The sequence below is a fragment of the Dermacentor andersoni genome, chromosome 1 (genome assembly GCF_023375885.2).
Source record: "Dermacentor andersoni chromosome 1, qqDerAnde1_hic_scaffold, whole genome shotgun sequence".
Classification (NCBI taxonomy): domain Eukaryota; kingdom Metazoa; phylum Arthropoda; class Arachnida; order Ixodida; family Ixodidae; genus Dermacentor; species Dermacentor andersoni.
In genome coordinates, this window is record NC_092814.1 from 196,432,541 (window position 1) to 196,449,200 (window position 16,660).

At 48.4% G+C, this 16,660-nt stretch overlaps 1 protein-coding gene and 1 long non-coding RNA gene across 4 annotated transcripts in view; one reads left to right on the forward strand and one right to left on the reverse strand.

The window, feature by feature from the left end:
- The window catches only part of LOC140212833 (cytochrome P450 4c3-like), a 30,766-nt gene extending 23,328 nt beyond the window's left edge, over positions 1 to 7,438 (reverse strand). The window contains exon 1 of one of the 3 annotated variants that reach the window (XM_072288719.1): positions 7,154 to 7,438. In XM_072288719.1, the coding sequence (XP_072144820.1) occupies positions 7,154 to 7,379 (226 nt within the window). In that variant the 5' untranslated portion in view covers positions 7,380 to 7,438. Of the gene's footprint in view, positions 1 to 7,072 lie in introns of all 3 variants that reach the window. The other 2 variants (XM_072288721.1, XM_072288720.1) reach the window with 2 other exon arrangements.
- Positions 7,439 to 7,497: 59 nt separating this feature from the next.
- LOC140218966 (uncharacterized) overlaps positions 7,498 to 16,660 on the forward strand; it is a 30,607-nt gene continuing 21,444 nt past the window's right edge. Inside the window, exons 1-2 of the long non-coding RNA XR_011895160.1 lie at positions 7,498 to 7,604; positions 15,768 to 15,873. This is a non-coding gene — a long non-coding RNA (uncharacterized lncRNA). The remainder of the gene's footprint in view (positions 7,605 to 15,767; positions 15,874 to 16,660) is intronic.

Here is a 16,660-nt window from a genome sequence, read left to right on the forward strand (position 1 = left end):
GCAGATCTTGTTCAAATACGACTCGGCGTGTACTGTTCAAAGAACGATGCGGGTTTATCGAGATGGGGGTATTATTAATTTCACCAAGTCCAGATTGCTTCTCGTACTGTTTCTTGGCACTAACTTCGAGCAACAGATCGCCGCTGGCCATTTTTGTTACCTTGTAGCCGGGACCTAGTTTCTCAGTAAGACACTTTGCGACAACAAATGGTGATCGAGTTCTTGCGGTTTTATCAGGATTTTCACAACTTAAGACATGGTCCTTTGGGTAAATTGTTTTGGTCTCGCCGAAAAGTTTCAGGGAGTAATCGGTGCGCCCTCTCCTGGAAAGAGGGCGATCAGGGAGTCAAGCCATAAAAATAAATATCAATTCGGTAGCTATGCCAGCCGCCCAACATCGAGCCCAACAAGGGGAGTCTACGAAGCCCGAATACAACGAAGATGCCAGCTGTACATAGTCACTATAACCTAATATAATATACCCGAGGTTGGATAACCACATCAGGTTAACCCTTGCCACCTGGAAATATGGAAGTAAGAAGAAGTGAAGCGAAGACAGGAAAGATTGAAAGTGAGAGAAAAAGACGAAGATTGAAGAGAACAGGAAAAGGCAACTGCCGATTTCCTCCAGGTGGTTCAGTCTGGAGGTGGCGTATATGTGAAGCAGAGGCCCAAGGGGTGTGTTGCCTCCGCCGGGGGGCCTTAAAGGTCCAAACACCCAGCATCGGCTCAACCCCCAGGATCTCCCTTTCCTCAGATACGGCTAAGCCGCACACGGCTACACGCGGGAGGGGCCAACCCTCGTGTGCTCGGGTACGTGGTGTCGCAACACACAAAACGCCTGCTGACGCAGACGCCATCAGTGTAGATATGCGTAGAGTGACGGTAGTTCTCGTACAAAAGTAGTAATGTGAGTTGTTTAAGGGCTGGTGATGATAGATTATCTTGTTTCATGATGCCAGTTATTGTCAGGTTGATTTTTGGCTGAGCGAGGCACCATGGAGAAATCGAAGGTCTCGCAGCAGGAGTGAAACAAGCTTGCAATGATTCGCCACGTGCGGTTATCATTTGGCTGAAAGAGGTGCATGCTCTGGTGGCTGGTAGAGAGGCTAGAGGGTGGCGAGGAGTCCTGGGAAGATGCCTTATATTGGTCCTCCACGCTTCAATTGCAATGTGAGTCTTGACAAGGTGGTCTCTAGCGATTGCTATAGTCGCCACTTCTGATGCACTCTGAGGCAGGCCTAGACAGATCCAGAGCGTCATTATTAAAACTTCTTTCTGGGCGAGTTGGTGCATACTTGACATGAAAACTGTTTACAGCGCAAACACATGCAACCACAAAGTATAAGGAACAGGACACAAGCGCTGACTGTCAACTAACTTTTATTAACGGAAGACGGGTGCCTTATATAAGGGGAAAGGCAGAAGTGAAGGGGGAAGGGAGTGATACAATCGGGGAAAATGACGATGCGCATCGATGAACGAACGTGCCAGCATTCAACGCATTCAGACGCGAAGAAACAAGAAAACGAAAAAAAGTAGACAAACACTAACAAAAGGCGAGGGATACTAAGATACAATGAAATCAGTAAGCAGCCGCTTCCAAAAAATTAAGCTCTGCCGCAAAAAGCGATACAGAAGGGGTGCTTACGCACTTGCTGCCATATTTGTGTATGTAGAACGCTTCCAAACTGACGCGCGCCGTCGCGTCGGCACTTTTGCCGAGAATCTTTGTCTCTCCCAAACGAGCCTCGCATCCTGTGCATCCAATTACATGCGCGACCAAATGTGCGTACTTGTCCTTTAAGTTGCTTAAATTTCGGGCATTTCGGGCATACAGAAGGGGTGCGTAAGCACCCCTTCTGTATCGCTTTTTGCGGCAGAGCTTAATTTTTTGGAAGCGGCTGCTTACTGATTTCATTGTATCTTAGTATCCCTCGCCTTTTGTTAGTGTTTGTCTACTTTTTTTCGTTTTCTTGTTTCTTCGCGTCTGAATGCGTTGAATGCTGGCACGTTCGTTCATCGATGCGCATCGTCATTTTCCCCGATTGTATCACTCCCTTCCCCCTTCACTTCTGCCTTTCCCCTTATATAAGGCACCCGTCTTCCGTTAATAAAAGTTAGTTGACAGTCAGCGCTTGTGTCCTGTTCCTTATACTTTGTGGTTGCATGTGTTTGCGCTGTAAACAGTTTTCATGTCAAGATCCAGAGCGCTTGAGCCTGAATACTTTCTATTGTGCGTAGATTCCTTTTGCCTGTGTTGGTTATTGCTGGCAAGCTGTACCGTACCGCAGAAAGCTGAGAAAATGTACCCTGTATAGTTGTAGCATAGGACTGGCGAACATCAGCGCGATCCGCTATGAAGGCGCTGCTGCGGTACTTGGGACCGGCTGCGGTACTTGGGAAGACATGGGACTTTCCGACAAATTGTGACTGTACAGTGTGAGACGCAGGATTCGACGGTGACACTGCGTAACACTAGGAACGCCTTCGCAGACTGCGTGACAGTGCCCACACACAGAAACAGTTCGTGTGTATCGTGTGTACGTGTGTGTGTATGTTGTTGGGATTTTTTTTCTTTTTTCTTTTCTCTCTCTCACTTATCGCATCCCTTTGCCCCTCCCCCAGTACAGGGTAGCCAGCCGGAGATAATCTCTGGTTAACCTCCCTCTCTTTCCTTTGCCTTTCTCTCTCTCTCTTGTCGACATTCCCCAGGTCTTGCGAGTGAAAAACTTGAAAAGGTGGCAGATGCCTGTCAACCGTTTTCTCACGTATGATACGTGAGGGCTCCATGACAAGTCCTTGTCGATTATGACACCTAGAAAATTGTACGATCCAACATATGGTATTCTTTGCCATTTATCATTACGCTGCAGTTTGCCATGGGTTTGCGCGTAAATAGCACTAGTGCGCATTTCTCGGAGGAAATTTCCAGGCCTCGATTACCGAAGTAGATGGCAGTTTGGGGGGCAGCTCTCTGAATTCTCGCTTGCAACTGTAGGCGTGTTACTGCAGACGCCCATATGCAAATTTCACCCACGTACACTGACAGCTTGTGTGTGCTTGGCACGTGCTGAAGGAGAGCAATTACGGTTAGATTAATTAACACAAAGCTAAGTACACCACCCTGGAGGACGCCGCGGTAGCTATAATGTAGAAAATTATGACTTTCCTCGGTGCTTACAAAAAAGGATCGTATGGAGAGATAGCTGCGTATCCATTGAAACATCCAACCACCCACTCCCACCTCTCTATTGCACAGAGGATGGCTTCATGCGTATCGTTGTGATACGCCCCTTTGACGTCGAGGAACAAAGAAGCGCAGAGACGTTTACGGCATTTCTCATGCTGAACGTAGGTGACCAGGTCGACGGCGTTATCGATCGATGATCGACCACGTCGAAAGCCCGCCATGGCATCCGGGTAGGTGTTTTGGAACTCCAAGTACCACTCCAGGCGTCCAAGTGCCATCCTCTCCATTACTTGCCACACAACTTGCCAAAGCGATCGGGCGATATGACGAGAGTTCCAACGGCGACTTGTCAGGCTTCAGTAGTGGAACATGGCGGCTTGTCTTCCAGCTTATTGGGAGCATGCCATCTCTCCAAGATTCATTGTACAGCTCAAGGAGAACAATTCTCGCTCACTCACCTACGTGACACAGAGCTCGGTCGGAAATTACATCAGGTCCTGGCGCTGATGTACGGCCATACAAAGCTAATGCTGCCGTTCGGTAAAAGCGTTCGGTGAACAAGGTTGGCTCCCGTCCGATGACGGCGAAAATGCATGCTGCTGGCCGAGCGCTACCGAGGAGATAAAGAGCGCCCTGCCGCTTCACCGTCGCCAGTCACGATGCAGCCGACCTTGTTCACCGAACGCACGCTTGAGAGCAGCAGCACGATACCACTGCGCAAGAGCTCCGTCACGTGGCGTTTTTCATATTTCGCTGGCTTTCTTTGCAACCCGAAAGAAAAAGGGCTACGTGAGACGTATCGTAAAGCAAACAACTCGATCGGTGGTTTCTGAATGTGCTCTAGAAATCTGCGTACCATACTTGGGGTCCTCAGCCAACCAGAAAAAAAGGGCTACGTGAGACGTAGCGTAAAGGAAACAACTCGATCGGTGGTTTCTGAATGTGCTCTACAAATCTGCGTATCATACTTGGGGTCATCAGCCAATAATTAAAAAGTTGGGTAATTAAACTTAATTATTTAATGAGTTATGGGGAAAATAAAAAAAATGTCTCAGTTACTATAGGCCATTGCAAATAGTATGCATTCGGTTCAATTCGCTTCCGACGCGGCTCTCATTTTTTTATTTCTTGGCTCAACTTATGTGGGACACCCTGTATGGCTCCCCATATTAGAGCATAGAGTAAATAATCTGAGGTGCGAATAGGGCGTTCTCAAGCAATAATTGAATATTCACCGGCAGAACCTAACGGAGCTTAGAAAGCACAGCAGAGGCTCGCGATAACGCGCTCGAGAACCGTCGAGGTTCTCGAGCGCGCTGTTATTTGGAAGGGGAGAGCTCCTTGGAGAGCTCCCACTTAGAGCCAGGCTGTCGGAAACGAACAGCTGAACGTTATGAGAGTGCCCGATATCGAGCAGATGAGCACGTGGTAGACTTTTGAAGCGTTCTAAAGTGACCGGTTGAAGTGGGCGTATATAAATAATGTCCCGCACTGCTTCAAAATTGTGCCCTGAAGACTCCCGTGTATATGTACAAAGCTTGCAACACTAAGTTGCAGGGGGAAGGGCAACGTATATTATTTTTTACTTATAATATTTGTTTTGTTTTTTTTGTTTTAGCCACGCATTGTTATTATGACGGGTGCACTGTTCGTCTAAACCCTCCACTGTGATTAGCTTAAACTTGCTTGCACTGTTATACGACATAACGTGGGGCACCAAATTAGCAATGCCTTGCAGCAATGTCATACTACGGAAGCAGTTGACCAACACTACATGCAAGCAGCGTGTTGTTGGTAGCTCTCTCAAAACGCGTCACACTTTGTTTTTCACGCGCAGCGGTAACCCAGTGACTATGGTGTTGCGCAGCTGAGCTCGACGTCGCGGGTTCAAACCCGGCTACGACAGCCGAATCTCGACGGGGGCAAAATGCGAAAACGTTCTCGTATACTTAGATTGAGGTGCAGGTTACAGAACCCCAAGTTGTCAAAATTAATCCGGAGTCTTCCACTACCACGCGCCTCAAAACCGCAATCATAAGATTCCGGTTTTGTCATTTAAAACTCCAGAATCAAAAAACAAGAACACCGCCAAAAAAGAATTTCCTCGTTCTCCGTAAAAAACAAAAAACAAAAAAAAAAAAAAACAGTTGACGACCTGGGGAGAGACAATGTAAGCACAGTATTCCACTTATTTTCCTTTTAGCGCTTCGTCAGTGGTGCAAGCCAAAGAGTTTTCAACAATTACTATAGGCAACTCTGGCGCTGCGATCCTTCAACCACCATGGGAATTTATTTATTTAATTATTTATTTATTTTTATTTGTTTATTCGTTCAGTTACCCCACAGGCTCTCTAAGGAGTATTGCGTGAGAGGAGGATACATGGAATTCGCAAAAAAAAAAAAAAAATCGGTAGTACAGGGTTTTGTCTTATCTTCGTGCTTGGAGCTTCAGACGTTCTTGTGGCTTCGTTTATTACGTTTTATCAGGACCTAAATTGGCCTCAATTTCAAAGCGATTCATACTTTTTTTAATGCGGAAGGTATAGGACCCTGCAAGGACGCATAATTGCTGATAATTGTTCCACTGGTCAATGCGTCCGTGGCGTAATGGTTTCAATCTCGGGCTTCTGAGCTAGAGGTCCTGTGCTCGAATCCTGCCGTCGGAAAATTTTAATAATGTTTACTTCATCGTTTATAATGCAGTACCTTCTTTAAAACGATCGCCTTGCAACGCCACGAAGCCATTTAAATCCACAAGGACGAAGTTTAGGCAGATCCATGTTATATATATATATATATATATATATATATATATACCATCGTTACCACGCTAGCTGAATTTACTGAGACACTAGTGCCACAGTTCGCTCTCTAGTAATTGTATGAAAGTCTATGGTCCAAGGTACGCGCTGCCTACATTATCGCTACAATCGGCAGTCACGAGCAGTGGATGATAAGAAAGAACACAATCGAGCGAGAAGTGTCACTACGTTATACCAGCCAAGCTCGCTGACAGTTCGATGACAGCGTTACGCTCGTACTGTAAAATGCCGAGCACATAGAAGTTCCTCAGATGGATAACAGTGATCCCCTAAACGGCACTGCATTCAGTAAATATATCTCACGCAGCGATTCTCCAATCTTGAGGAACACTGCGTGGTTTTTGTGCCACAACTTTGTCAAAGGCAAAAAAGAAATTGAAAAATTTGGGCAAGGGAGCGCTATATCAGCTGTTCAGTTGAAGGCACCTGGTGTAAAGCAAGTCGTTTCCCCTCGCAACCATTTTGTTTTTATGCAGTGTAAAGTAGATAACCGGTACAAAACTAGCACGGCTAACAGCATGTCACAACAAACACTTCCAGTCTTCGTTGCGCTAATTCGCAGGAGTGAGAACAATAGGCATATGACGCATTTTATCTTTATATATTTATACTCTCAGAAAATTTACATCACATTTAACTCGTCGGTTTTACGCGGCAAAACCAGGACTCGGTTATGAGCTCACCGGAGTGGGGGACTCCGGATTAATTTTAAACATCTCTTTTATTTTTTCCCCCGTGCACCTAAATATAAGCACACAAGCGTACTGACACTTCGCCCCCACCGAAGTAGGGTCGCAACGGCCGGGATACGAATCGACGACCTCCTGCTCAGTAGTTACCGGCTACCACTGTGGGGATTTATACTTTCTCGAACTGCAGCACATCTGAATATAGACGCGCATGTACTTTCTTGCTCACGATCATTTTTGAGCGTTTACGCCAAATGTGACAGTGCAAATTTCAAAGCTTTTTGTGCTTCTTTCAGCGTTTCGCTTTCTTCCAGTGACACATCACATTCTTCTTAATAACCTGCAGTTCCGGACATGAGCGACGATACCTGAAAGTACGGGAATTTAACGCCATTTGGGTGACAAGCAAGGTCGAAGCGGAGCGAAGTCGTCGTGTCGGAAGAACTCACACACGTTGTACGGCGTCCGGTGCTTCACGGAAGTGGCATGTGCGTGCTGCTGCACCACCCATCGCAGCGGTATGTCTTCGTTGGGACCGGGTAAACTACAGAGCTTCTTCCACGTAGTCCGCCTCGCGACGTGAACTGCACCGAGGACAGCAACGACCACAGAGGCCAGCGCAACGAACGCGACAAAAATAAACCAGAGAATCACCTGCAGTGCAAGGGCAAACATCGTGCGCGCCGTCTCAATGGTCGGCCGCCGGCGAGCCCGCCTGATTGCTAGTCAGTCGCTCGCCGCGGCCGGCACGGCAACTTTCGCGCGCATGCGCGTGTCGGTGGCGAGCGCGATCCATTGTCGGCCGATAGTGCGGCCTAGCTGCCGGACACGCCCGTCTGTGTGACGCTCTCGCGTCGTGGCCCGCCGCGAATTTTGAAGATCGGAACGACAGAGTCTCAGGTGAGAGGGCGCCGCCTTCGAAGTATTCAGGTTTTTCCTCAACACTGTTTCGTGCACTGTGGGGACGGCTGAACAGGTGTGCGGAAAGGATACGCAACGACGATGCTAGTGCTACGCCACAGGCAAGCTTCTCTGAGCTAAGTGTTGCGGAATTTTCGGCAGCCAACAACTGACTCGTTCACTATAGGTGCTTTGTACATGCAGCTTCTAGTTAAACTTCTCTGACTTTATCCACAGGCTACGAAGGGAGTATTTTTCGCTATACCCACTGTCCATGAGCGTCTGTCTTTGTGTGCATGACTATACAGTTGCCAAGGGAGCTGGAACGGTGGCTTCCGAGGAGCATTTCCGGCACCTCCTGGGTTTACTGCAGCTTTATCCAACCCGAGCCGGTGCCAACTGCAAATTTTCTGTGCATCGTCAGTAAGGGGCTAGTATGAGCGTTCAGTCTTCATTAAAATCGGGCACGCATGACGGACGCGCCGGCGGTCGTAAGGTCACGGGACGTCCGGCTGCAGCTTGCGTGCACACGGCGAAGCAGATGAGCAGACGGAGGAGAATCCTGGCCCCTTGACGCTGGTCGCTTAGGGCGATCACATCTCTGTCAGGCCAGAAATATCACTTGAGTTGTACATTCTCACGAAGTGTACATATATTTAGTGTTACATGACAGGATTGCTTGAACAGTGAAATTCGTGTGTTCCGCATATAATAGTGTTTATATTCTGCACAAGACATGAACTTAACGTAGATTGATATAGGGTGCTTCTCCTGGTCTGTTTCGTCTTCGTTTTCTGAATTGTTTGCATTTACGCTTATTTTTTCTTGACGTAGTACATATTCTAGTTTGTCGTATGTGTGTGCGTGTTTATCAGGAAGTGGGCAGTTTCAATTTCTTCAGTGTGTAGGGATAGCCGGCTCTAATGTACACTGGCCCACAAAATATTGCGGGGTGCGCGAGCGCGTGGCGAAACGACCCTCCTCCCCTTTCAGCGGCGAACTACTGGTGTCGAGACCGACACCTGCCTATGCATGTGCCTCTCTCCGAGACTGCAAGTGTGCATGTTTCCGCGCTTCCTCCTTGCGCGCCGGCGATATCTGCATGTAGCCGCGAGGTGCCCCTCTTGCGATATGCGCTGTGGCGGCTTCGATGGGCAGAACTTGGTTTATACAACGGAAATCAAGAGTTCATTTTCGTCTGGCCTGTCTCCTTCTATAGAGCGCGTTTTCTGCCAAGCTCTTTTGCGGGAGAACGCCCCGTTCGTAAAAAGAAAGAAACAACGAAGATTGGCCACGAAAAGGTGCAGCGCAGAAAAAAAAAAAAAAAGACTTGTTGCGTTCGCCACAGGGCCCTATGCGTCAGCGCTCGTTACTCGACAAAAAGCGGCCGCAGTGGCGCGCGCAAGCTCACGCTTCTAAACACGCTTCACATAGTTTCGCCCGTCGAAACCTCCACAATGCCAATCGCAAGAGAGGCACCTCGCAGCTACATTCGGATATCGCCGGCGCCGCAAGGAGGAAGCGCGGAAACATGCACACTTGCAGTCTCGGAGAGTGGCACATGCGTGCAGGTGTCGGTCTCGATACCAGGGGTTCGCCGCTAAAAAAAAGGAGGAGGGTCGTTTCGCCACGTGCTCGCGCACCCCGCAATATTTTGTGGGCAAGTGTACCTCCCCTTCCTAGTTGTCTGCAGCTATCAAACAACAGGAAAGGCAAATCAACAGCTCGTCAAAAGCCTAACGACACTCTAAAGTTATTTGTTCTTGTATGCTGACGATCTCCTTCAGGAGGGCAACTCATAACCAGGAAAACATGTGTTTGTTGTTGCATAACTTTATCCAATGGCTCAACGCATAAAAAGTTAGATAGCTCGCTCCAGATCACCTGTGATGGCCATATTTAACGCCTATTGAAAAGATAAAAGGAAGACGGAAAGGAAGCACAAAAGATGGATTAGGAGGAGAAGTAACCAGATTTGAAAATAAAACGGAAGGAAAAGACGTAGATGACAAGTCTGATTTCATCATGGAACACGGGCCATCAGAGGGAACCCGGAAACAGCATAGGTAGGAGCATAAAGATCTAATGAAAACGAGCAATACTACAAGGAAAGGCTGAAGAGTACCTTTAAAGGAACCTTAGTAGACAAGACAGTGCATAGTGTACAGTGAATATCCTGGAAATCACGTATTGAAATGAGGCAAGTATGGCAGGAAACAACGACATACATGGTACAAAATATGACGATTGTTCTGTGTTAAGATTATCGTTGCCTATACAACAGAGATTAAACCGGCTATCATGCACTGCCTTAAGCAGGCAGATCACATATTTTGTAATGCCATGTCATGTACTGCCTGTAAAAGAACGGTAAGAACGTTAGCTGATTACAGAAGTCATATTAGTGACTATTAAAGACAGGGAGGAACAAATACAAAATTAATGTGAAAGAGGGTTCTGCCGGTGTATTCCTAAGACTGGTATGGTAAAACAAACGGAGGCAGGCCCTTGATTCACGGAGGTTAATGTCCAGGAGCAACATTGAGGCCATGAGAGAGGTCATAGTGGAGGGCTTAATTTTAACCACCTGGGGTTTTAAGTACATGAGTCTAAGTACACGAGTCTTACAGTGACAGGTATAACAAAAATTGACCGCCCTTCCAGTAATGTGAAGACGGGTGCCAGCGAAGCTCGGGATCTGCGGCTCTTCGTTGTCGCAAGGCCTCGGCTTTGCGCTCCCTCACGGTATCGTCGGCACGTCGACGACGAGCCCTTTCACGAGCAAGTTCGCGACGGTGTTCATCAAACGCCGCCTGTTCTTTGGCCGATCGCATGACGCGCGGCCTGCTCTCGCTGCCGTTCCTTCAAGCAAGCCTGCTCTTCGGCAGAACGAACCAAACGCGCTTTCCCCATCCTACTGCCGGGCCTGAACTGGCGGGAAACGGTTGGTGCGCGGCGAGGGAGCACGCGGTCATACTCTTTCCCTCCTCCTCCGGAGGGAGGGGTCGCCTGCGGTTGTCTCGCGTCTTGCGCTGCGTCTACTTCTTCATGCATATAAAACCCCGCTTTAAAGGTCGCGTATGATGAACCGACAGTGGCTGAATCGGTCAGCGGGGTGGTCTCGCAGCCTGGAGGTGGTTGGCTCGAATCCAGAGCACGACAAGCATTTTTTTGTTTTCGCGCGGCTTGGGTTTTTTCGTACGGCAACACCAACCCCGACGCCGACACGAGTGAGGCAATATAAGCTTTGCTTGAAAGAGGAAAGACAAGAAGGGATTAAGAGAGAGAGAGAGATAGCAAAGAGAGGAAAGGCAGGGAGGTCAAGCAGACGAGCGTCCGGTTTGTTACCCTACACTGGGGGAAGGGAAAGGGGGAACAGAAAGAGGAAAGCGGGACAGCAGGAACACTGTGTGTGCACGCAGCAAAGCGCCTGGAAATCAGTCAAGTCCAAGCAACTGCTCCGCCGATACGTTAGGCTGCCGTCATTCTGCTGTCTGAAGCTAATCTTGGTGCTTCCCCATAGCTGGTGATGCACGTTGAAGTCACCAGTGAAGACCAAGAAGCCGGTGGGCGGTAGCAGTACGTTGCAGTGCGTGGCAGTATATTGTTAAGCTGAACCCCAGACTTTTTGACTTCAGTGCGAATGGAATGATGTGGGTGAGCCATGATGCTTACTCAAGAGTTGCAAGTACTGAATTGAAAGCATCCAGCCCTTGCATTGCACTTCGCGCTGACGGAGTGCGCAGGCTATTGAAGAGCATTCGAAAAGTATTCATCAGAGACCGGAGCATCATAACCACTTGCTGGTCTTCTTCGAGCAATTTGTCAGGAACCCGCGTTGTGCACTCTACAGCCGTGCGCACCTGTATCACTTGACGTGGCTCCGGCTGCGGCACCGGCTGTGGCATCGGCTACAGCTTCGGTTGTGACATCTGCTGTTGTTCTGGCTTTTGCTGTTGCTTTAGTAGTGCGGACCAAGGGCCGTATAACGTAAAATTATTCCAATATGTTTTTATTCCAATCTCCTGACGTCAAATTTACGTAACTGCCGGCGCAAGTATCGGGCGGTCACCCAACTCGATATCGCGCAAGTATCGCAAGTATCGGGCGGTTGTCTCAACAGACCAATCAAACGCTGTCCTCGATCATAGGAGGTCACTTTTGTTTGCTTGAAAAACGAATAACATTGCCTACGCTGAGCGTCTTGTCATATCTAATTGGCTCACAAGAGGCGAGGAACACTCTCAAGGGGAGAGGGATTTGATGGGGCCGAGCCACTGCACTGAAAATCGATAACCATATGAAGAGGGTGGTGCCGGCATCTGAGATTGGTCCGCTTGCCCTTACATAGCTTGCGGTGGCTCGTCGACAATCGCGGCGGCATGCAACGGAAGCTTAAAGATAACGCTAAAACGGATTCTCAGCAAAGAAGAGTCGGCAGGACGAGGTCGTAAACGCGCCGAAAGTGCCCGAAAACGTTACAGGGCCACGCAGAAAGTTTTATTGTACGCAAGTAAACCGATTCTCTCCGGCAGGTGCGAGTAGCCAGTGCCTGAGCGATCGGCGGCAGCCATCTTTTATTCCTTTCGGAACGGGGCAGCCTGCGGCTATTCAGAAGAAAATTCAGTTTTGTTCGGCATATTAATGCATCTTTAACGCGTATACGTCACTTTGACCCGGTGAGTTCTTGCGGTTTTATGACGTCGCGGGACAGGCAGTTAAAGTTGGTGAAGCCCGAAAATCGTGGACCAATAGCCCAGGGCTAATGGCGAAAAGACGTCGAATGAGAAATAAATATTTTTCTTTTGTTCGATCAAAGCATGCATAATCAGTGTGTACACGTCATATCAGATGCGGAGCTATCGCGGTTGTCGTGACGTCGCGTGAGAGACAGCTGAAGTGGGGGTGGTCCAAAAAAGTTTTTGGCCAGTCGAGGAGAGCTCATTGCAGAATTGGAATAGAAAAGTTTGGAATAGTTTTACGTTATAGCGCCCCAAGTTGTATTGTTCTCCAAGATGACCTTGTCAGATTTAGATTGAATTTCGCCAGGCCTAGGGGGAAGAGGAAGAAGTGTTGTCGGATGGGGCGTACTTTTCACAGAGGCATCAGCGTTCTTTGAAGTCCGATGGAGTCGGGAGCGTCGCTTTCTAACGGCCGCAACAGCTTCCCGACGAGACGAATCGTCCCTCGCCATCGTCTTCAAGATCGCCTTTTCCATTCATTTTGGGGCAGTCCTTCGAGGAAGCATCATGGGACCCAAGGAAATTGGTGCATTTGAGAACCGTGGCTGCACAAGAGTCTGCAGCGTGGGGCTCGCTGCAGCGTGAGCAAATTCTCGTGTGCTCGCACACGACCCAGCCTCATACAATTGCGGCATTGCAGTGGCCTTGGGATGAATGGTCGCACAGGGTGTCTAAAATGGCCCACCTTGACGTGCGAATGGAGAGACTCGTCGTTGAAAATAATTTTTACACAGCGGGATGTGCCGAGGCGATGTACATGCGTTATGGCGACGCCATCAACGGCAGGCTTCACTAGAATCGGCAAGCCAGCGCCGGAAATGGAAACGTCCACGTCGTGGATGACGCCAGTAGTGGAACCACTGTTCAGGGGCATGTACGAGCGGAGCTTAACGCCACCTAGTTCTGTAACATTAGTCAAATATCTCAGCGCAGTCTTATGTGTGACGTCGATAGACAACACATATTTTTTTTTTGTGTGTAGACACTACCGTCTTGGCGCCACCGATTTGGCGCCACCGATTTGGCGCCACCGCTTCAAGTTGCACCGATACAGACTGTCTGATGAATCGCCTCAGGTTGTCGGTAGCCAGTTCTGGTACAAATAGAATCACAGTGACTGCGGTATTCTGAGTAGGTTCTACCGTTGGCGTGCTCAAACACATGGATGCCCTGGTGGTGTGTTTTCGTTTCGCCTTGCGGCTCCGCACAAGCTCCAAGGCATCATCGGAGAAGTCCTCACTGCTGCGCCAGTAGGCGCTGGTGTCATCGCCGTCGTTGTCGCTGTGGAGGCCGGTCCACTTCCTAGACGCAGCCGCCGATGAAGCCGCCGTTCCCGGCAGAGGCACGTGGACGTTAACTTGCATTCGCGCCACGAACCATACCGGCTCTCCAAAGATGTACGCAGAAATAAAGAGAAAACAGCTGAGCTAGTTAAATAGCGTCCTGGCTCACAGACACTTCGTCTGCGTGTTATGATATGTATAGTCAAAAAAGTTGTTTATGAGTATAACTGCAGAAAAAAATAAAGCTGCACACAAGGACTATATGGGGAGGCAAAGGTGAAATTATGAGCACGCTTCCGAAAGCAGAGAGAATGGCAATCACTTGCAACTTGCAAAAGTAGTCTGGAATATTGCGGTAAGTTGGGGCTAATGAAACGAATAAGCTTAAGAAGACACATTGTTGTTGGACGGCTGAGATTGGACAAGTAATTTGCGGCGGAAATGCGCAGTCCAGTCACGCGCTTCATGTCTGTCACTAAAAAAGCGCCTATTAGCAGTCAACGCCGTAGTGAGCGAGACTCCGGCAAAGCAGCTTATAGAAAGAAGAACTATCAGTGCGCATGCCTACATGATACATAGGGAAATGGAAGCGGCTGTGCCCTGTAATAAATTTCCATGAATAAAAAAATTGTGGGGTTTTACGTGCCAAAACCACTTTCTGATTGTGGGCACGCCGTAGTGGAGGACTCCGGAAATTTTGACCACCTGGGATTCTTTAACGTGCACCTAAATCTAAGTACACAGGTGTTCTCGCCCCCATCAAAATGCGGCCGCTGTGGCCGGGATTCGATTCCGCGACCTCGTGCCCAGCAGCCCAACACCATAGCCACTGAGCAACGACGGCGGGTAAAGTTCCATGAATCCATAATAATCCATGAAAGAATAAATTTTCATGGAATGGAAATGGAAGAAAGGGAGACTATCATAGCGCGCGTCCTCCATCCATATGACTAGCACGACAAGCACTCATGACGCAACCAACATAGTTACGGCAAGTTCGTCAAACAAGTACAGCCCAAGTTCTAGCGAGCGAATAAATTTGTAAACAATAAATATGGCCTGGTTACACTACAAAGTTACTGACAGAAGCTAAACAGATTTGTTTACTGCATCAGCGATAAATATAGGAAGACTTCAGCAATTCCACTGCTCTGAACTCATTTACTATATATTATACGACAGCAGCAGGCTATCACAGTGGATGGATGGCCGGGCACAGCAAACCAAGCGGTTGCATTAGATCTCTTTTACGCTGCCGAAGTTTTCAGCGCGGCCAGGTTGAACCAGTAAGAAAAGTAACGCAGGAAAAAAACGCGCCGAAGCAGTGCGCGTAGCATTGTTCCTGAAGATTCCATGGCTCGCACTATCGAACGAAATTCGTACGCTAAGACAGAGTCGTAAGAAATGGATCTTGTCAGTCATGACAGTCAACATTTTAGCGATGGTGGCCGGTACATCTCTTGCGAACAAAAGCGTTTTTTTTTTTTGCGAATTCAGCTCGTGTTTATCGACTCTATTTTTATCTTTCTGCCACCCATACTGCACTGAACAGGCTGGTTACAGTATTATTACAATAGAGGCGTTTCTTTCCTGATTTCACTTTACTCCTGGAATAACGCTGAAATAATCACTAAATGGTGGCTCGTGCTCTGCGTTTGACCAGCGCCACTTATCTCCCAGTACCCACAAAAGCTGCACTGATAGGCCTCCGTGGCACCTTCACAAGAATTTCAAACGATGCTCTCAAAGTAAATGATATGTTCCCAGAAAACCATTCACATGAACACAAATGTCATTCGTTAGCGGTTGCTCCGTACAGCAGGGTCAGCCAGTGATTGATGGTTTTCATGGAACGCAGATATTCCTCCCTGATATCCATTTTAAGTAAAGTCATAAGCTGTTTCTCATTGTGCTCACGGCGTTAATGAAGCTTGCCCCCCTTCCTCCCACCTTCTCGCTACGCCACTGCGCCTGCTTTAAAATTTTAATCTTATTATTCATTTTCATTGGTAAATATTGGCACGTTGATCTAGTTTTTAGGAAAATGACGCGCGCGTGATAATTTATTAAATTAATTTCGTGATTCACTTTTAAATGTGTCCATGAATTCGCTTTTCTTTTGTTTTTCTCTGCCTTAGTCCATGAAGACCAAGCACCGGTCCCGGTCCCGCTCCCTCTCCAGACCGAGGTCGGTCCAGATCAAGATTCACGTCGACTCCAGGAGCCAGATATACCTCAGAAAAGGTGAGCTTCGCAGAGGCCCTGACGGGCGTCTCGCGAGAGGGTCACGTAAAATCTCCCCCACTGCCTAAACCCAACACAGACAACACAGATATCGAACACCTTAAGAAAGAAAACGCAGTTATGCGTGATTTAATCCAAAAGCTTACCCAGGAGGTTCACAGCCTCAAACAACCCAAAACCCAACCCACACCTAACACCCCAGAACCCGCTACCAACAGCCAACCCGAAGAACTCTCAAGACCAGCCCCAAAAAAGTGAGCCCTCCAAGAAGGAGCTCAGAGCCAAGACCGCTCCGAAGTCAAGGATATGCTCGTAACACTCCAAACCACGGTTGAAACTTTACAGAATTCTCTAATGGCCCTTATGCACAGAGTCACCACCATGGAAGCTAATATTCAAACCTTTTTCACACAAACCGCTTCCACCGCTCAAGCCGTAGCCATGGACACCACAGGAACCGTCGCCGCCACCCTGCCACCTGTGGCTTCCCCTATCCTTCATCATGGCCCGCACTAACACTGACACAACATTGTGGCAGTGGAACTGCCGAGGCTACCTCCATAAACAACCCGTTCTCCGTCAACACCTCCGTACCACTTCATGTCAACGCGACGTAATCTTACTCCAGGAAACGCACCATACTCCGGTCAACCTTCCAGGATATCAACCTTTCACTGCGAACAACGCTCCACACGGAGTCTCCACACTCGTTCGAAAAAGAATTACCGCAATCGAACACGATCTCAACGATCGGCGCATCGAACACCTCTTCATTGAGCTCATCCCG